General features: G+C 46.0%; 1 protein-coding gene across 1 annotated transcript in view; it reads left to right on the forward strand.

Moving 5' to 3' along the window:
- Positions 1-22,490, forward strand: part of LOC115075931 (IgGFc-binding protein-like) — a 145,246-nt gene that overhangs the window by 113,315 nt on the left and 9,441 nt on the right. The window contains exons 25-28 of the mRNA XM_029576899.1: positions 1,696-2,263; positions 13,550-13,752; positions 15,767-16,150; positions 19,341-19,621. Coding sequence (XP_029432759.1) covers positions 1,696-2,263; positions 13,550-13,752; positions 15,767-16,150; positions 19,341-19,621 — 1,436 coding nt within the window. The remainder of the gene's footprint in view (positions 1-1,695; positions 2,264-13,549; positions 13,753-15,766; positions 16,151-19,340; positions 19,622-22,490) is intronic.

Here is a 22,490-nt window from a genome sequence, read left to right on the forward strand (position 1 = left end):
TCATATGCCTCTTCATTGTGGATAATCGAAAGACACAATCAGTTTGTGGGTACCAGAGGACAGGGTTGGGAAGCTCTGCTTCTAACTAATGAACCACAAATTCACTATAACGGGCAGTGGCGTAGCCAGAATTGATTTTTTGGGTGGGCACAAGGTTAACATGGGTGGGCTGTAGCCATGCAGGTCTACTAGTTGTTTTTTTTACTGATAAATAATGCCAAATTATGCAGCATAGCATTCACATCTACGCCTAAGTATGAGGTTTACTTAATGATACAAACATAATTCACGGTGATTTGTGGTACTTTAGCCTTCTTATTATTACGATTTTATACACGGCTCCTACCTGTCCATAAATTTTGAGAGAGCGGTTGTGTTGCTTATATTTAAATTGCTAACATCTCAAAATATAGATATATATTTTTACCTTTGTTGTCTGATCTTTGTATTTTTCTAATCAGTTGGTCCTGGTCTCTTTTTCTCATTTTTTCCCTTATAGCTCATTTCCTAATTCCTTTTCAGTGTCTTTCTTCTATTACTGTCTTCTTCCCTTCCCCACACACACACACATACACGCTTTCTCTCACAGACTCCCTCTCACACACTCAAGCTGTCACTCTCATATGCTCCACCCCCCCCACAAGCTCACATTCAAGTTCTCACTTTCTCACCCCTCCCCAGGCTTATATTCTTATGCACACACAGATGCACATCCAGGCACCCATTCTCACCCACACACATAAACCCAGACTCCCATTCTCACCCACAAACCCATGCTCCCAGTCTCACCCACACATATTCAAGCTCCCATTCTCATCCATACATATACACATTTAAGGTACTATTCTCACCCACACATACACACATTCAAGCACCCATTCTTATCCACATATTCAAGCTTCCATTCTCACCCACCCACACAAACCCAGGCTCTCATTCTCACCCATATATACACACATTCAAGCTCCCATTCTCACCCACCCACAAACCCAGGCTCCCATTCTCAACCACACATACACACATTCGAGCTCCCATTCACCCACATATTCAAGCTTCCATTCTCACCCACATACACACCCAGGCTCCAGTTTTCACCCACACACACTCCCATTCTCATCCACACATACACATTCAAGCACGTGCACAGCTTCCGCTTCCTCCCCCCAAAGCAGGAAGATCAGCTGCCTCTCCTGCTGCCACCGGCCTCCTGCTATCTTCGGGCGTCGGGCCGTACTGCCCGCCGAACTTCCTGTCGGGGAGGGGGGGGAGCGGAAGCGCAGCGCACAACGTCCGCTTTCTCCCTCCCCCCCCCAAGCAGGAAGATCGGCCCAATGCCCAAAGATAGCAGGAGGCCGGTGGCAGCAGGAGAGGCAGCTGATCTTCCTGCATTGGGGGGAGGAAGCGGAAGCTGCGCGCGGCGCTTCCGCTCCCCCCCCCCGAACAGGAAGACCGGTTGGCCATACGGCCGCAGTAGCGCTTCCCCATGTGTGCCGTGATGGCGTGTGAGGCGTGGGTTCTCTTGTTCGCTGTCGCGGGGATGGGATCCCGTGACAGCCTTGCAGTTCCGGTGCCAGTTGGGTGGGCCTGGGTCTAAGTTGGGTGGGCACCTGCCCACCCAGGCCCACCCGTGGCTACTCCACTGATAACGGGGCTATTTCTGGTGTACTAACATATGAATTCTCATTCAATATGCAGATTAATGGAGAAATGTACAATTTGCCAGTTTATGTTAAGGGAAGGAAGATTTCCATCAGCAAAGAAGGAAACAATGTAATTCTCTCAACCAAGTGTGGCTTCACAGTGCTCTATGACCATTGGTACTACGTAGAGGTCACAGTCCTGAGCACCTTCAAGAATGAGACGCAAGGACTCTGTGGCAATTACAATGATGATATGAGCGATGACTTCACTAAACGGGATGGCAGCACCGTCCAAAATCCTGATGAGTTTGGTGAAGACTGGCAAGTAGGCAGCAGTGGTATCAAATGCGCTGGTTGCGGCAAAAATTGCCCAGTCTGTGACTCAGCCAATGAAGCGAAATACAACTCTGAAACCACCTGTGGCCTGATCACTGCTCCCGAGGGCCCATTCAGGGGCTGTCATGAACAAGTCAAGCCTGAACCTTATTTCGGTTACTGTGTGTTCGACATGTGCGCCTCGGGTGGTGCCAGAGATATCCTGTGCTGGCGTCTGCAAGCCTACACTGCTGCATGCCAAGCTGCAGGAGCAAGCATCAGCGTATGGAGACAGATGTCCTTCTGCCGTAAGTTCTGTGAAGAATTATCTTCCAGTTCTTCATACAATGCTTTATCCAGCTGAGTAATACTGTATATAGCACTTTAATTTGTGTTAGAAATGGCTGAGCTGAGCATGACCCTGTGTTAACATCAGTTCCGATTTTCAACCAAATTTGACAACACATTAAGGTGCTGATATACTAAACTGTATTAATCTTGGTCATTAACACGCGTTAACATTGTGTTTAATATACATTTTAATAGCCAATGATAATGAGATGCAGATGATACAGTATGTGCATTAACATGCATATTAACATAAAATCTTAACCCTATATATCTCACAAAGGCATTGTTAATTTGTTTTGTGTTCATATGTCTGCGTTATACTTTGCATGTTTTAAAGTGCACCAACTGCATTAATGGGTAATGAACTATTTAGTAGGCTTTTGCATCTCATTGCCTCAGCATAGATTTTGTGTTAACATTACTGCAGGCTGCTTTAGGCACTGTGCTGACAACTTGTGGTGCCACTGATGCAGGTTAGTACATTTGCAAAGTTTGCTTTTAGAGGATAATTTTCAAAGCCTTTTTAAAAAAAAAATGTATTGTTTGTTTGTTTCTTTATTTGATTGATTGTCCAGAGCAGATTGTATTCGTGCAGTGTAGGTATTTATGCAGATATCAGCACATTCTAACGTGCACCTGGGCTCCGTGCGTGTAATCAGCTTTTGGGTGTGACTCTTCGCCACGTTCTGGGGTAGGAGTCGAGATTTAGTTGAATTCTTTTGAATGAGTGCGAGTTTCCCCATGCAAAGAGGAGGTGTAACTTTGTGCATGTAAACTTGTGTAGGTAAGTTTTCTTTGGCAATATTGGCTGAAGTCTGTGTGTAAAAGTTACAAAGGGTCTTTAGCTCTGCCCACACAATGTAAACTTATCCTTCCCAAGCACATTTTCAGCTCAAGTCATTGCAGGCTTTCCCAACTGGTGGTGAAAAAGTGGGTGAGGGGAACTACACCCATAGGTTCTGGACTGGTGAGCAGAAGTAGAGGAAAGCAAATCAATAGGTAAGATATAAATTCTCCATAGATGTTCACCTAGAATTGCCTGTCGGCTTCAGATTTTCAGGACAGGGCGATCCAGTCCTGGCTTTCCCTCCTAGAGAGAGGCTGTGTGTGCATTGAGCTCCAGCTGCAGAGATTTCTAAACCTTTATTTTCATATACTTAGCTTTATAGTTTTGACATAGTTTAGTTCAGTTTGTGTTGAGGCATCAGTCCTCACTTTTATTTAGAGTTTATTTCATTTATTTACAGTTGTATTTGTTTATTTGAGGGGCAGGCAGCTTCTCTGCCTTCCCCTGTATACAGACCACACTTTTCCCTTCCTCCATTCACCACACACACATCTTTCTTTGCCGTAGAGTGAAGTTTCAGTTAGGCAGGGACAGTTTTTCAGGGATTTAGTTTTAGGGTGAGTTTTGTTTTAGGCAGGGATATCTTTCTTGTTGGCTTTACAGTTTTAAGTTCTGTTGTGCTCTTTCCTTCAGCCTCCCATCGGAGCTGGAGGGAGAGCTTTATTTCAACTGTTTTATTTGATTTAGTTATTTAATTTCAACCCTTCCCCCAATAATTGCCTTTTTTAAATTTTATTTTGGTTTTATAAGTTAATAGAGAGCAGCAAGCTCTTACCTTTTTATTTTCCTTATTGAATCAGTGAGGATCCTGGAGCTCTGGGAGGGGGAGGGCTCAGCAGGATCACAAGCTCTGAAGCCCGGCTGAGCTCTGATCAGACACCTGCTGCAGGCCTTCCCAGAGCAGCCACGGAGCTTTCTTTTCTATGTAAGTTTTCTTTCCAGTTTTTTGTACTGCTCTCTCCCCTGTACATTCTCTTTTTAATTTTGGAGCACAGGTTCACTTGTTCAGTTAAAACTTCTGTCATTTCACTTATTTTTTACACATTTAATTTAAATTAAAAAAAATTATTAGGAAAAGAAACTTAAGTGACCCTTCTCACCTCCCTTCTAATTTCAGTAGAGGCTGCTGCAATCCCAATCCCCATTGCCAATACCTCAGTAGAAAGAACTGCCTGGGCAATGGGGAGGAAGCAGCCTCAAGCAGGCCCTAAGAAAGCTGTGGGGGGGAAAAAAGACGTCAGCTGGAAGTCAATGCCAAAGAAAAACATCTGTGGCTTTCTGGCTGGCCCCCCAAAAGCTGCATCAGCAAGATCAGCTCCTATCGCTGCAGCCCCTCAAAATGCAGCGTCTAACCCAGCAACAGCTAATAATGACATCTCTGCTGCTGCTGGGCACAGTACTCCTGGCCCGGCACTGCTATCGGCTGGGGCACAGACCCCCTTTAGTGGCTGGCACCACTACCAGCCAAGGAAATCACCACTGCTGCCCGAGCTCCTTCCACCACCGAGGCAGCCATTCTGGCCGACACTACCTTCCTTCCCCCTCAGAGGGGGCTGCGTCGCCGGCCAGAGAGACGAGCGGTGTTCCTGCTGCTGCGGAAATTAATAAAACACCTCAAGCAGCAGCAGGGCCCGATAAAGACAAAGCTCAGAGCCCCAGTTTGCTCCCCGGTCATTGCTTCCACTTCTGCTGCAGTCAAACCGCGGCAAACAAGACCCCATGCGATGGTGGTGGCTCTGCCGGGAGGGAGGTAGGGTGAGCACAACAAGCAGGATCAGGAAGTAGAGCCCCATACCCAATACAATATGTCACCTACCCCTTCCACAGGCTAACCCGGAGGCATGAGGTCAGGTGTCCAGCAACGGGAGGGGCAACTATCAAGGACCACGTCATGGCACTGGCCAAGGTGATAGGTCCTGCAGCCATTGTGGTGGTTGGCAGGATGTATGAAAAAATAGTATTTTCCTCCACATGTGGCCGCCACACATACGGCAATTGTAAAAGGCACAGTGGTGGACAGGATCTTCATACCAGCTGAGCCTCTGGAGGTCCCCGGAACCAAGGCAGTACTATCAAATGTGTCACCCTATATTCCCGAGGCAGTAAAAATGATTCACCTGTGCACCCTGGGGGAGGTTCGCTCTCCCATCACTGTGATGCCCTGGGGTGCAGGCAGGGGACTATTTGCCACGTCCTGTCCTATAGACTGCAGGTGACCAGGAAGCTGCCTCGGGGAAGGGAGGAAGTGGAGGGATCTCTTATTATCCCACATAACAGGGCCCCACACACTACTACAGCACTGAGGAGGTGAGGTGCTGCCTGTGCCTTGGGGCAAAGTATGCCCCAAGGCAAAGAAACCCAATAAGTCTGCCACCCCCAAGCTGCCCTCCTCTGTTATCCCCTCATCTGTAGCTGCTACTAACACCTTGGCAGCTGCAAAGCCCTCCACCCCAAACTCTACCTCTACCTCTAGGGGCCAAGGTCCTAGCATCCCTACCACCTCTGCTAGGACCCACCCAATTGATGCCAAAATTGATTGTCAAAATTGCAGATGTCCATCACCCCAACATAACTGCCACTGCCAAAGAACAGCAGGCCTTGATAGAGGGGCCCTCTAAAACCATCTCAGAGGTCCCCAGGAACAACACAGCCAGAACCCCTACTGCCAAATATGGCAATAAGTTGACAACTTCCTCTAGCATGCCAAAAAAAGCTACAAAGAAAACCAACAGGGCATGCCAGAGTGACAGTGAAATTGCAGGATCTCCACTCAACATCCCAAAGAAGTCTGCTCCTCACTCCAGTACTGTTGAGGCAGCCGCCCCTGCAGAATCCACCTCAAAGGGAGCTGCCCCCTATGAGTATGTGGCAGTCACCTCTGCAAATTCTAACTTGCAGGGAACTGCCTCAGATGAGAAACTGGCACCCATCCCTGCAACTTGCAGGGGACTGATGGGAATGTGGCGGCCACTCCTGTGAATTTCCTTGTGCAGGGGACTGTACCTAATGAGAATGTGGCTGCCACCCCAATGCAACCGCTATCAGCAGAGGACTTAGCCACCCCCACCCCCCCCAATTTCAGCAGGGGGGATGGGGACAGCCTCTAGAGATGGTTTATGGTTTTATTGTTTTATATACCGTCACATTAGCCGTGGCCTTCATAACGGTTTACAGTTTAAATACATTAGGAAATACAATAAAATATTCAATAAAAAGTGATAAGATTCAGCCACTGCCAAAAAGATAATGGTGTGGCTTAAGGGAGGAGAACAAATGCCTTCCCTGTCAATATCTACACCTGAGTCCACCCCCATGGAGGAAACATCGAACCCTCCCGACCTCTTCCCTTGACAACACCTCTGCTAGAAGAGAAATAAAGACTGGAAAGAGGGAAAGGGAGGAGCCAGGGTGTGGGGTAAATGCACAGGGGAGGAATAGCCTGCTCCCAAAGTCAGGAGGAGGATGTTGGGCTCTTATGGGACCAGGGACTCGGAATCTGACTGAGAATCCAGGCCCAATTACCAGCAAGGGCCTGGAACAGGGGCCTGAAACATCAGGCCCCAAAGCAGTTATACCATCAGAGGCCCAATCCCCGAAACATCAGCTCTCATGGACAGAACGAGTCCCCAAGCAGATCTCCTTTGGTGAGATCCCTCTCTGCCAGCATGGCTCGGGGGTGGAAAATCCTCCTCCTGACGGAACCGCAGAGGAAACCCCTCGCCCTTCTCTCCTACTACCACCAGCTGGCCCACAGACCTCTGAATCCTGGGCTGCTGAAGAGGAGAGGGAGAGCCCCTCAGGGTTACCACCTGGCCAGGGTGGGGAGCCAGGTCTGACCCCGGTCACGGGCAGATTTGGCCTCAGGAGAGGTGGAGCCGGAGCCAATGACTGAGAAGGAAGGGGTTTCCAGACTCTCAGTGACCCCAGATTTGGCCATGGAGACTGAAGGGAGAGGAAGCAAACCCTGCGGTCTCCTTAGAGCTTGATTCTCCTCTCACTAGCCATTCTCCTGAGGTTCCAGTAACGGTGACCATAACCCCTCTGGAGGAGCTCCTGGAGAAGGGTGCCTGTCACTTTGCGGGAAGCTTTCTCCTCAGTTCTGGAGGCACCACACCAAGCTCCTCCAATTTCCACCTCTGGGAAGTCCATGGGTCCCTCACAATCAGAGAACCATCTTGGGGCAGTGAGGAGCCAATTAAGATCAAGTTGAGGAGGAATTCTCTCCCTGATCATGGGGAGATCTTTGAAATCCTCAGCAGTGGGGAGGCAAGGGATAAAGAGCAGTCAGATAAGTCTGTAGATAGTGCAGAGCTGCAGACTCTGAGACTCCCATCATCCTGAAGCAGGAGATCCTTCAATTTCTGGAGGGAGTCCTGTATTTCAAAAAGGAGTGCTTGGCATTGGAGAAGTGGCCAGATGCAGAGTTGCTGCGGCAATCGGTCTGGGCCATTCTTTGAGCTAAGCATCAGGCCAAACTGTATGGAACGGCCGAACATGTCCATCTCCATAAGTTCTATAACAACCTCAAGCTCCTCAAGTAAGGACTTGAGAATAACATCGACAGAGGATGGCTTTTAGCGTAGGCACACTCAATGTCAACAGCTGTAGGGTTGGGTTTCGGAGACTCCAGGAACTCAGCTTCCTGCGAGGGGAGAAGTATGCTGTAAGCTTCCTCCAAGAGACCCACATCACTCTGGCAGATGAGGTCCACTGGCTGCTGGAGTGGCGCGGCAGTGTCTTCTTTAGCCACCTCACTGCTACATCTTGTGAAACTGTTTGCAGAGACCTTTCAGCCTGAGATGCTTTATGTGAAGGCCGCCATGCCAGGAAGACTGCTGCACATCAGGGTCCTCTCGAGTGCAGAATTATTAATATCATTAATTTATACGCTCCAAGCACAGGGCCCAGTAGGCAGCAGTTCTTCAGCCAGATGTTAACCTATCTTGACAGCTTGGATGTCCACAAAGCTATGGTGCTCGGGGGTGATTTTAACTGTACCCTTGAGGCCCTGGACAGGAACAGCTAGAAATCACACCAGGGCTCATTGGCTGTCCTGAGGGAGTTAGTCTGCTACTTCTCCCTGGTTGACATCTGGTGAGAACACCACTCTGAGTCCTCTGACACCTTCACCTTTGTCAGGGTGAGAGAGGGGGGTGATGTCTCAATCCCAAATTGACAGGCTCTATATATCTAGCCACCTGATGTCACGAGCTCGGTCCGGTGCCATTAGACTGGTGCTGTTCACAGATCACAATGCGGTGACTGTGACAGTAAGGTTAGAGTCAGCAGAGCCCAGAGCAGCCTATTGGAATTTTAACAACTCCTTACTGGAGGATCTGGACTTTGTGATGTTGATTCAGGAATTTTGGGACAACTGGCATGGCTATGAGGTGGACTTTTCACTGAGTCAGTGGTGGGACCTGGAGAAGGTACATCTCAAGATCCTCTGTCAGGAATATGCCAGAGGTAAAAGCAGAAGGTGCGATGATGGGATCGAGTATCTAGAAAGGAAAGTGCTTAATCTTGAGAAATGCCTACCTGCACTTGGGGACCAAGGTCTGCAGAGCCTGTACATTGAGAAGAAGTGTACCCTCTGGGACCTAGTTGAGTGTTGGAACCGAGGGGCTTACATCAGATCATGCATTCAAATCCTTCAGAAGATAGATCATGGCTCACACTTCTTCTACAAGTTGAAGAAGAGAAGGGGGGGACCAAGAAGCAGATAGCATGCCTGCTGTCTGCGGATGGGTCTCTCATTAACGATCCGGAGAGTATTCAATCCAGAGCTAGAGAATTCTACTCGAAACTCTTCTCTCTGAATCCCATTGATCTGGATACCTGCAGGGTTTTATGTGAGGGGCTTCCCACGGTTAGTCAGGATGACAGGGAATGACTGGACGCACCTCTTGGTCTTGCCGAGCTCTCTGAAGCCCTGAGTCTGATGCCCTACAATAAGTTTCCGGGCATCGACCTGCTGACCGTGGAGTTCTGTCATGACTTCTGGAGTGAGCTAGGGCCTGACCTCTTGAGGGTCCTAGATGAAGCCCTTGAGACCGGGTGGTTATTGCTGTTATGCCGTCACACAGTGTTCACTGATACCTAAGAAGGGGGACCTGCATGACATGAAGAACTGGCACCTGGTCTCGCTGCTCAGCACAGACTATAAAATCATAGCCAAAGCCATTTCGCTGTGGCTTAAGTCTGAGCTAGCTGATGTGATTCACCCCGACCGGGATCTGATTCATCTCGCTTGTAGGACTGGTCTGCCGATCGCCCTCGTTGCTCCAGACCAAGCGATGGCATTTGACAGGGTGGATCATGGATACTTCATAGAAACCCTGCAGGCATTTGGTTTAGGCCCAAACTTTGTGGGTTTTCTCCAACTTCTGTACAGCTCTGCAGAGTGCCTCGTAAAGGTCAATTGGTCCCTAACGGCACCTCTGACATTCAGGCGAGGAGTACGTCATGGATGCCTCTTGTCAGGGCAACTGTATGTACTGGCCTTTGAGCCTTTCCTGCACTTCCTAAGCAGGAGGATTACAGGGCTGATGCTGCAGGAACCCGAGATGCAGGTGAGCCTGCATATGCCAACAACATACTTCTCGTGGCCTGAGACCTGGTTGATCTAGTGAGGATGCAGCAGGTGTACTCTGCTGCGTCCTCGGCGAGGATCAACGGGGCCAAATTTTCTGGGCTTTTAGTAGGAATACAGGTGGATATGCTCCCTGAAGCTTTTCATCTAGGAGACCACCTGTCGACTGGGGAGAACATGGCCCCTGTCAATTGGTGCAAGCTGGAAGATAAATTAGGTGCTCGCCTGAGGTCATAGATGGGCCTGCTCAAGTTGCTATCCCTCAGGGGAAGGATCTTGGTGATCAAACAGCTAGTGGCAAGCATGCTCTGGCATCGGTTGATTGTCCTGAGTCTGATCCCTGAATTCTTGGCCTGTACGCAGAGGAGGTTTCTAGATATCTTCTGGGCTGGGAGGCACTGGGTCTCTGCTGGTGTTCTGAGCCTTCCGCTGGAAGAGGGCAGGCAGAATCTGGGATGTATCCAAAGCCAGGTCCGAACTTTCTACCTTCAGACCCTGCAAAGTCTCCTTTACACAGACCCACCTGCAGTAGTGCACACTGGCCTGTTACTATCTCCGCCAGTTGTGCAACCTATAATATGACTGGCAGCTTTTTTGTATTCATGTGAAATGTTACGACAGAAACCTCTCGAGGTTGCCAGTCTTTTATCAAGAACTGATTAAAGCCCAGAATTTGATTTCCATGACTAGAGAAGCCCCGGCGGCTGTGAGTGTAGTTTCTAGCCGAGCCTCTACTCTTCAACCCATGCCTGGGAGTGGGCATGCTCGAGTCTCCCATGGTTCGCCGTTGGCTAATGCTGGCTGGGATCACAAAGGTTGGGGATCTCCTGGACTACAATAAATTCGAGTGGGTGACACCAGAGACCCTAGCCCATCTCATGGGTCTTGCAACCCCTTGTGTTACCTGTCATCTGCTTCAGGAAATCAGGATCACCATAACACCCGATCAGTGCTCCTTCCTTGAGGGGGTTCTGCAGACCGGATGTCTCCACCAAACTCAGAACCCTGTGGATCTGGTTCTGTTTATCAGTTGCATGCCCCATGAATCCCCTCAGTCTCCCCATCCAGACAACCCATCCAAGTTGTCTAATTTCATCCCGGCACATTTCTGCCCTAATCTCCCATCCAGATACCATTTGGCAGGATGTTCTTCTGCCATCTGAGGGTGAGAAGCCCTGGTGGGCATCTTTCTATTCCCAGCATATTCCAAGGTCCTTCGGGGTTCTGAGCTGGAGAATTTTGCATGGTGCCCTCAGCACGGGTAGGTTTTTAACCTGTTTCACAGATTCCTCACCATCCTGTCCCTTTTGTGGAATATCAGAGTCCGTCTTTCACATTTACTTCTTTTTGTGCCAGACTGAAACCCCTTTTTATTTTCCTCAAAATTCTTCTTCTCTAGTTCTGGCTTCATTTCTCTGCCCACATGTTTATTTTTGGATGCACCAAATCCCAGACCCCAGCTCATAGAGCAAGGACCTCCTTGTCAACCTCCTCCTGGTCCTTGCAAAAATGGTCATCCACAAGACCAGGAGGCAACAACTGGATGGGGAGGTTCCCATGGACTGCGAGGTCCTGTTCCAGGCATTGGTGCCTTCCCGCCTTCGAGCACAGCACTATTTCGCTGTGTCTACGGGCTCAGTTGACTCCTTTACCAGCCAGTGCACTGTATTTCATTTTTGAGTTGCAGGCACGTTAACCAGTTTATGTTGAATTTTAGTTTAGACTTGTCTTTTTTCTTGGCTCTCCTTTATTTATTTATTTATACATTTTTTATATACCGACATTAGATCATTGATGTCATATCGGTTTACAGAAGAACAGAACTGAAATAAGCGGGGGGTTCTTATTTCTTGAAACGTAATAAACATAACTAGTCTATAACATGGGTAACTTGTAAGCGAGCAACTAAGTGGAATGAGGGTCTAATAAGGGATGCTTGAAGGGGTATAAATGCTAAAGGGTGCGGAGATTTTAAGACATTGGGGGGTGGGCAAAGGACGCAGGGATGGGAGTGGGGGTGGGAATAGGGGTGTTGAGTCATTGGGGGAAGGCTTGTCGGAAGAGCCAAGTTTTTAGGTGTTTCTTGAAGAGCTGAGTGGAGGGTCCAGTTCTCAGTTGTGCTGGAAGGTTTTTCCCAAGTGACGGCCCAGTTACGGACAGTGCGCGTTCTCTTGTTATGGTTAGATATACTTCTTTTGGGGTGGGGATGGGGAGAAGACCAGTGTTGGAGGAGCGGAGGTTTCGTTGTGATATGTGGAAGTGAAAGGGCGTGCTTAGCCAGTCCAATTTGTCTTTGTGGAGTGTTTTGTGGATGATTGATAGGGTTTTGTGTTACATCCGGAAGGTGATGGGTAGCCAGTGGCGATCCTTGAGGATGGAGGTGATATGGCCTGATTTTGTTTTGTTTGTGAGTGATCTGACTGCTGCATTCTGCATTCTGTGGCGGCAGGGAGGCCGAGTAGGAGGGAGTTGCAATAATCGAGCTTTGAGAATATTAAGGTTTGGAGGACAGTTCTGTAGTCATGTGAGAAGAGGAGCGGTTTGAGTCTTTTGAGGATCTGGAGTTTGAAAAATCCATCTTTTATGATGGTGTTGACGTGCTTTTTGAGGTTGATTTCTACGTCCATGGTGACGCCGAGGTTTCTGGCTGAAAGGGTTAACTGTTGGTTCGTGGAAGTTGTTGTGTTAAGGGGTTTGAGACTGAGGGTGGCGTGGTTTGTTATGTGCAGGATTTCAGTTTTTTTATGGTTGAGCGAGAGTGATAGTTGTGTGAGGAGTTGAGTTATATCCACCAGATAGGTGTCCCAGGCTTTCAGAGTGTTTTCGAGGGATGATTTAAGGGGGAGCAGAATCTGTACGTCATCCGCGTATATGTAGTAGGTTAGACCTCTATTGGAGAGTAGCTTTAAGGGATCCAAGGTTGAACATACTTGCTCTGGTACCACCACCAGATAGCATTGGACTGTGGCCAATCTAAAATTGGCCTGCTTGTACCCTACTGCATGCAGGGACTTGTAGTCTATCTTTTCTTAGGAAATATAGTATTAAAATCAAAACTATAAGTCTTTGTATGCAATGGGGTAAAACCAGGACTGGATTAACCTATCCTGAAAATCTGGAGCGAGTTGGCAACCTTATATTTGCCCTGTGGGAGAAAGTAAGCGTTGCCACCTCCTGCTGACGTATAGGGAAGCTTTTGAGTTTTTGGGGGAAGGGGATGAGGTGGGGGTGATGCCACACTGTTTTTACTTAGGGGAAGGAGTTACTGGGAAGCATTTTTTTTTAAGTTTGGAGGAGGATGTGGGGATTGGTTCACTAAGACCTGGGACATTTTCTTTATTTCAAAACTTGCCAGCAAGTTAGTGGAATCGGGCTGCTAGGACCCAGGAAATATCTTCTTATTATTTTGGGGGCTGGAGAGAGTAAGGCCACTGCTGGCGTGTGAGTTGCTTTTCTTAATGTCCCCATCTAAGTTTAGGCCTGGATGTTTCTGAGCAGAATTAGCAAGCTAAGTTTATCCGGCCAGCCCTGAATATCAGCCACACCCAGGAATGTTCCCACCTAAGTTTCAGCCTAGAAACAGTGCAGCCAGATAAAACTTACCCATTTTGTGGAGTGGAAGTTCAAAACCCAGGGTTTGAGTAATTAATTTGCGAAATTAACCAGAAAAAACCCTTTCAAAATTGACGTCCAAGTCGATACCTGAAGCTGATTAGACCTTTGCACCATAAGTGCTATAATGCAGGAGTGAAACAGCTTGGTGCATCTGAATAAATGTATATATATATTGTTCTTTTATTGTAGCTCTCAGCTGTCCTTCCAATAGTCACTATAACCACTGCTCCCGGACTTGTGATTTTACCTGTGCTGGCATCACTGGCCCCTCCAGCTGTACAGGGCAGTGCTTTGAAGGCTGTGAGTGCGACCCTGGATATCTCTGGGATGGGGACGACTGTGTGACTGAGGACCACTGTGGCTGTGTGGACTCAGATGGGAGATATCTAAAGGTGAGGCAGAAGTTTATATTCTGAAGCAGCCAAGCCACCAAAATCCATCCCTTCCTCTCGTTTCACTCTAGAAAACCTTTATCTACTCCCTCATTACCTTTCACTTAGTCTTCTGCAAACTGGTCCTCACAAGTCTCCCACTGAATACAATGCTCTTCTGTAATTTAGTCCATCCTTGTACACTGTTCATCTGCTTTTATCTGTGCCCTTTGCCTCTCTGGCCAGTTACCACCTTGCTGCACCATGTGCCTGGAGAAGCCATCCTGAGTTGGTGCGTCAGGCTCTTTTTCTAGCCTACCTAAAAATCTACCTTTAGAGGCTATTTTTAAATCATATACTCTGCCTTTCCCTGATTAAAGCTGCATTGATTTTAACCGTATTTTTTATAATTCAGTTTTTGAAACTAATCTATCTTGTTTATGTCTGGACTAGATTGTAAGCTCCACAGGATAGGGATTGACTCTTATGTGTCTGTACAGTGCTGTGTACATCCAGTAGCACTATAGAAATAAGTAATAGTACTGCCAGTGGTAGGACTGAACATCTACATCTGAGGAATAGTAATGAATAATGTTCCCTGATGTGAGCTGAATGGAAACGTTTACGTAGTCGTACATGATGAATCCTTTAAGAAAAATGAATGGGGGATTATAGGAAATAGGTAATGCACGATGGCTCCCTCTTGAGACCGGAAAGGGCAGAGGTAAGAGAGATGTGCATGCTGGCTTTCGAATGAGTAATGAATAGAAAGGCAGGGCCTGATGGCTTCCTCTTGAGGACCAGATGATAGAGTAATACATGCAACAACATGTATAAAGGACAGAAAGACACAGAAACATAGAATATGACGGCAGAAAAGCACCGACTTATTTATTTATTTATTTAGCCATTTTATATACTGTCATTCCAAATGAAGATCACAATGGTTTACAGCATGTCATACATATTATAGATGGACATGTACATTGACTTAATGTGAACATATAACACGCATATTACAGATCGACACATACATTGGCTAACGTAATCAGGGGTGATATGGATCTCCAGGGAGGGATGTTATAGTACATTTAACTCAAGGTGTCGGGGGGTTAAAAGGATGGAGGTTTATAAGTTGCTATGTTCTTAATGAAATTGTTCTTGTAGGAACATGCTTTGAGTTCAGATAGTTCTAAGTCAGGCTATAGGCATTTTTAAATAACCACGTTTGAAATGCTTTGTTTCTGGAGTCAGTTGTAGAGGCTCTGGTAGAGAGTTCCATAGAACAGGGCCTGCTATGGAGAACACACAGTCTCTTATTTTTGTGAGATGGGTATTTTGTAATGATGGCATGGCTAGTAGTCCTTTGTTTTAAGATCTTATGATCTCTGTGGCTTGAATAGTTGTAGTGCTACACCTATTGTAGCACTACAACTATTCAAGTTGTATACTACAACCTATAACTATTAGGTTATAGGTTGTAGTATATGTATATAATCTATAACCTAACAATGGAAAAGTATGTAAATAAATAAATTTATCAAACCAGACTATGCTAAACAGCGATTACTACATAGACTGAAACCATTGCTGATGCATGTAGACTTCTGCACGGTCCTGCAAACCCTCATCTTCTCAAACTTAGACTTCTACGTGGAGCACCTGTCTACTAAAAAAACTACAACTACTACAAAATGCCGCAGCAAGACTTAACAGGATATAGAAAATGTGATCAATTCTCACACTCACTGATAGATCTTCACTGGCTGCCTATACAATCCCGAATCAATTACAAAGTCTTAACATTAATACATACCGCCATCCGCTGCGGATGGCGGTATGTATTAATGTTAAGACTTTGTAATTTGTAATTGTAAATTTATTTACATACTTTTCCATTGTTAGGTTCTCATCAATCTATATTCCTAAGTCCCGAACTTGGTCTGAGGGGATAATATTAAAGTTATCTAGGTCTAGTTAAGTTATATATAAAAAAATGCTGTGGTTTGATTAAAATACCTGCTTTTATACACAGGCAAATGAGATAATCATTTCAGAAAACTGTAAAGAAAAATGCAGCTGCGGTTTTGATAGATCGGGCCATGTGACCTGTGTGAACAACACATGTGATGTTGATGACACCTGCATGAACAGGAATGGGGTGCATGGCTGTTTCAAAAAGGAAGGGCATTGCATCTTGACAGCAGAGATGGACTTTACCTCCTTTGATGGGTTGTCTGGGAAGGTGCCCTCGCCTGGAGCTTATGAGCTGGTCTCCCTCTGTGACGTGGATTCCAAGGATTGGTTCCGAATTGTGGTGGAGCTCCAGACGTGTAAGGCAGATGGGCAGCCTATGGAGATCCTGACTTACGTCTTTTTCAATGGCACTTTCATCGCTGTGAATAGGAACGAAGCTTGGGTAAGATTCTCGGTACTGTTTACAGGCTCAAGATTTCAATAAGTGAAGAAAGCATAACTTAATGGTTAGAGAACTGAACTAGGAATCAGAAGAACTCTGAGAGTCAAGCTTGACTCTGCTTTTTGTGTGACTTTGAGCCTTTCATGATATCATTTTGTGCTTCAAAGACAAGCTAGGTGCCAAGTTTATCATCAGAATGAACTGGACATCTTCTATAGCAGTGGTTCTCAACCTTTTTCCTACCAGGACACACCTGAGAGATGATGCTCACATGCATGACACACACTGAGCACGTGACCATCATGGGACTAAATATAAGCACATGCTCTGCATCCACAGGGAGTCCTCCACTTCCTAACAATGGGTGCAGAGCAGAACTAAGACTTTTCTCTGTACAACTTACCATTCAAAAAAGATATTCTGACTCTGGTGTCATCTCAGTAACAGCATCACAAACTCCCTCTACTACCAGGTGCTTTTGTAAAATAATACAAACAAGCCCCACTCTGTACCTGCCTATCAAACCTGCCGTACCTCAGCAGCAGTAACTCCCAGAAATGAAACAGGAATAGCCCTGCCCGTTCACCCCCAGTGCAATATAATATTGAGAAAATACAACAGGTAAGGCTGATACACACCTCTAGTAAAGTATCTCATCTCAGTCACAGACAGACCTGCCTTCACCAAATATAGAATAAAAGGCCTCAAATTACAAATGCGGAAACAAAACCTGGAATGGAAACTCCAAGATCACCTTCTGCATGCAGTGAAAACTGGAGGACTAGAAACAAAAATCTGTTTCCTCCTACACTAAGCAAAGTTCAAAGAGAGAAGAAATGTAAAGTCTCAAAACTGCCATAGTATGGCCCCTGTACCCAGTCCCTCCCCTCCATGCCCCCATCACCCCTCACTTCTCCCAACCACTCAATCATCCCTTCACCTGCTCCTATCCCTGTCCAACATTCCCGACACCCCCCCCAGCCCACATCCTCTTCCTCCTGCTCAACTCATTCTGCCATTCCCTCTACCCTTCCCTACCCAGAATCCCTCTTTCCACCTCTTTCCTACCCCTTCCTGCTCAGCATCCCCCACTCCCCTTTCCCTCAACCCATTAGCCCCACACCTCCATCTCTCTCCACTTCCAACTCCTTTCCCTGCCCAGCAGCCCCACACCTCCATCTCTCTCCACTTCCAACTCCTTTCCCTGCCCATCAGCCCCACACCTCCATCTCTCTCCACTTCCAACTCCCTTCCCTGCCCAGCAGCTCCCAACCTCTCCCTCCTTTCCCTACCCAGCAGGCCCAACCCTTCCTCCTCCACCCCTGACTCCCTATCTCCCCATGCCTTCCTGCCCAGCATAAAAGACTTGTCCAATCCAGAGCCTTCCTCCCTCTTTATCAGCAACAGATGAGGGCAAGAAGCATTGAGGAGAGGAAGATAAGGAAGCAGCAGATCTACAGAGCATGCACCTTTCTCTCTCATGCTCCTGCTTTCACATCCAGGCCCCATGGGGTGAGGAGAGCATCAGCAGCCTCACTGCCAGGTCAGGCAGGGGAAGATAAAGTTGGTGTCCTGCCTGGCCCATATGAACAGAAGTTGGTGATATCGCCCTCTGATCCGGGTGAAGGAGGTGCGAACAACCTCCAACTGGCCAGGGAGAGGAGAAGGAAGCAAGAGCAGATTCCATTCACACCCAATAAGAGAAGTCAGCCACCTCCTGCCCAGACTGATGAGGAACTATCAGTCTTCTGCTGACTGCGACACAGCTCCCGGATCTTTGTGACACACTAGTGTCTCCCGTCACACCTGTTGAGAACCACTGCTCTATAGAAGTAGCTGAAAAAGTTTCAGCTGCCAATAATGGCAATGGGTATAGGGTTGTAAAAGGCCAAAATCAATAATTGGTATCTAGGATAATTGCAATTAAACATGATAGAAAACGTCTTTTATTCAGTCCCCAAACTCTGAAACTACCTTCTAATAACGCAGTTTCCAGTGGACTGAAGCACTGGTACAAAAACTGAAGAATGTTACCTGGATATTCAGCAGAACATATCTGGGTAAGAGTTCCACTGAGGTCACCCAGGTAACATTAGGACAGCCATTTTTCTCTCTAGCCGGGTAGTGCGGAATATGAATATCAGTGCTTACTCATTAAAGTTTAGCCCTACCCTTGAAATACCCCCTATGGTGCCTCTTCTTCCCAGCATAATTGTATCCAGGTAAAAAGTTACCCTGTCAACAACTGGGGACCGGGGGAAAATGTAGGCATCTTTTGCAATTTGTCCAGGTAGTTTGAAAAGTTCCCCAGACAAACTCTTTATTGTCCTCTCTACTTTCAACAATGAGAGAAATAAATGCTCCGGCTGTTGGTTACATTGCTTTATCGTCTCTGCTATTCATGGTCATATTTCTTGCTTGGAGGCAAATTTTAAAAGCCCAGCGTGCGCCAAAATTAGGAGATGTGCACAAACGTTGGGCTCACGTGCATCCCTCGAATTTGAAAAGCCACTCAGATGCAGGCGTATCTCCTGCTGCTTGCCCAAGGGGCATGGTCTACACATGGTCTGGGCAGGATGTGGGCATTTTGGGGCATGCACAAGAGATGTGCAGATAAATGCTTACAAGGTCCAGTGCTGCGTAACTTTACTTCTGCTATGGATGAGGTGTTAAGTTCTAAAAAAACACAAAATAATCAATTTGGAGGGGTTTAAAGGGTGTGGGGTAACTGGGGGCAGTGCAGGCTAATAAACCAGGGGGTTTTGGAGGACTTAGCTCAACACTGGGTGAACTGGTGGTCGAACAGGTGAAACTGGTTATGGGCGCCTGCCGGTTTAAAAATACCCCGACTTACGTGGTAGAAACGGGCTTTATGTGCCTAGGCATGCGTCAGTAAACTTAGGCGCACGTGCATGCACTCAGGCTATTTTATAAAGTGCATATGTGTGTGCGCGTTATAAAATCAATGTGTCCCTGGATGTGTACCGACGCACATGGGCCAATTTGAACGTTACCATCTAAGTGTGAAATGTTATGAGTGTAAGCGCCCATTCAAACTTAGAAGTGGTGTAGCATTTCAAAAAAGAATATGGCGGTGATAAAAGATAAGCCAGGTGTCCAAGTATTTCTCGACTCCTTTGGGAAATACAACCCTGATACTGGTTTCCTTTTTTATTTTTCTTCTTACCAGGTGAATGGGCGCCAGGTGAAAATACCAACACAAGTGCCGGGCAGCGTTTCCCTTGAAGTGGTCGGCAGCAAGTTTGCCATTCGTCTACCAGAGGTGACTGTAGAAATCAGTGTGTCCGGAGTGGACTTGAGAGTCACAGAGTTCATGGCCAGTCGCTTGTGTGCAGCTTGTGGAAATTATAATGGAGAGCGTTCAGATGACCTGATGAGCCCTGAGGGAAAGACAGCTTCCAGCATGACAGAAATGATGGCCACATGGATGGCCAGAGATTTCAATGCATGGTAAGTTCCTGCCAGCATTTCCTGTGGTGGGCAGTGAAATTCATCCCATCAGGAACGAGAGATCTGGAAAGAGAAGGAATGTTCCGTCCTCCCAGCAATGTACCAGAACTTGGGAGCCTGAATGATGGTGTGGATGATTCTTTTCTGATATCCAACTTATTACCAAACAAACTGAAATGTGGCTTCCATTTCCCAAAGTAAATAGTGCCAGTTTGGACATAAAGACATTTCAAGCGCAGTTTAATTATGCTGCACATATATTGCAATAGACCCTATCGGGATCTCACAGAAAAGCTTTTTACTCCAAAAACAAAGCAAGATGCATCATGTAAAGTTAAAAGCAGTAGCTTTTACCACAGTCAGATAACATATTCTTTATCCAGGAAAGATAATTTATTCAAGCCTTTGCATCCTGGCCATCCTCTTTCTTTTTTTGTTGTCTGAGAACCGGGTACCCAAGGCTTCTGACTCCCCCTTATTAGTCAGGGTGAGAATCTGTTTGCTTCCTAGGATTGTTTTTCAGTATATTTCTCTCACAAATCAGTCAGAATTCTGCAATGTAGGGCTTTTTCAAAGTTTTGTAACTTGGGATTTTGCTATCCTTTGTTTTTAAAGTGATGCTTCACTGCAAGTTACCAGCAGTAGCCAAAGGAGTTGTGACATGCAAATCCCCTACCTGAGTCTCTAACTCAATAGTCATTTAAGCCCCTGGCAACTTTTCCAATCTCACTCTGGTTTTCCTGGGTTGACAGCTCATGTTACACAGCTGCATTGCTATCTTTTGTTCTGCTGTAGTTCACTTAAATGGTAGCATGCTCTTTACCCCCCCTCCCCCCCTTCTTCCTTGGGAGAGGAGGTCATATTCATTACAAGGCCCAACCTTGATTTCCACAAGGGCTCCTGGAGGACTTGCCCCCTTGGCACAGGGATTTAATCTCTGAGGGACCTAATCCCAAAGCCAAATACTGGAAGTCTGACGAGTCTCATGGAAGTCAGGAGGTCCACAGCGACACTTCCCAACAAAGAAAAATGAAGGCAATTAGCAGGACCAGTATATCCAGAATGATTTCTAACTCTTCTGAAATTAAATTAGATGATAGCATGTTAAAGTCACTAGAGGGAGCCATAACCTGTAAGAAGTAAGATCTTCAGATGCCCAACAAATCTTCATTTACATAATAACACTACAACACAAAGACTTACTGGGGGAAATCACAACTGTATCAGACAAGGGTAGCAGTGGAAGGTGAAGGCATATAAAAATGAGAAAAATTCTTCACCTGCTTCCATGAAAATTCCCACTTCTGATCCTGTTGGCCCCCGTTTAATGAGGAAAATCTAAGCCTGCCCAACAAGGGGCTCACGCAGAATCCTTAAGTGACTTCCCTGTCTGAGTGAGAGGCAAGATGGACGCCCTGAGATTCTGGTAAAACTTTTATTCTCACACCTCGGTTTCTTGTATACCAGAAAGGAAGTTCATCTGACAAAACTAGGAAGTTCCAGTACAGTTGCAGTCTGTTTTCTATAGCTTTGTTAGCAGAATACTAGTCTTAAAGCAAATTACCTATAACAAAATAACACATCATGGGCCAGATATTAAAACATACGCGCGGGCGTAGATTTGTGCACGCAACCCGGCGCGCACAAATCTACGCCCAATTTTATAACATGCGCGCGCAGCCATGCACATTATATATTGTATTTTCCTAATTTCCGCCCATTCCTAATATTTAAGGAGTTAATTACTTTGTAAATTGTTATTTTCTTGTTATGATTTCTTGTTTTTAACCTATTCTTTCCATTCTGCCTCTGGTTAACCCCCCGCCCAGTTTTTCTTCCCTGTTGAAATGTATTTTCCAAGCCTTCAGTTAAAATGTGAACCGGTATGATGTCCCCACTAATACCGGTATATAAAAGTTTCTAAATAAATAAAAATAAATATATCATCATCTGCGTAAAACATGAAATAGACCTTAAGAGGATGAAGTAGGACACCCAGCAGTTGAACAAAGATGGTGGAAAGAATGGCTGATAAACTTGAGCACTGAGGGACCCAGTACCCACAACATACCAGTCTGAAACTTGACCATGTTCATTCACCTGAAGGTTACAACTCTGCAACTTTTGGTTCAAGTTATTACTATTATTGTTACTTTCAAAGTTCTTTGTAAAAGATGCGCCTGTTTCTTCGGCTCTCCCTGTTCTGTTCCTTGTGAACTGGTACGATGGGCAAACGGTTATCAGTATACAAAAACGTTAAATAAATAAAATAAATAAATAAAATAAAATGCATACCATTACAACACTTTATCACAAATTCCCAAATTCCTTAATTTAGTTAACAAAATTTGATGGCTAATCATATCGAAGGCAGATACAACATCTAAATAAATTCCAATCACTGGATTTCCCCTTTCAAGATTTCATTTCACTGAATCATTCACTGAAACTAACTGTGTCTAGTACTATGTTTAGTTCTAAAACCACATTGATTAACGTGCAATATTTGGTGCATATCCAAAAAATCAGTCAGCTGTATGAGCACAGTCTTTTCAATTACCTATTGGTATCAATATGCTGTGGTCTATAACTTGATGGTAATTCATCTGGTAAATTTCCTTCCTTTTTAACTGGCCATATTTGAAATCTCTTCAAAACACCAGGTAATATGCCTTCCTCTAAGGATCTGCTTACCAGATCTCTTAGGATACTCAAACATTTGTCTTTTAGAACTGAGAAGATCCAAAATGGAAATGGATCTAAAGAACAGTGTGAGTTTTTTATTTTACCTAAGAAAGTTTCAATATTTACTGTAGAGACAAATTCAAATTCACCCATTGGGAATTTATGATGGTAATTTGAAAGTTGG

The sequence above is a fragment of the Rhinatrema bivittatum genome, chromosome 14 (genome assembly GCF_901001135.1).
Source record: "Rhinatrema bivittatum chromosome 14, aRhiBiv1.1, whole genome shotgun sequence".
NCBI classification, from domain to species: domain Eukaryota; kingdom Metazoa; phylum Chordata; class Amphibia; order Gymnophiona; family Rhinatrematidae; genus Rhinatrema; species Rhinatrema bivittatum.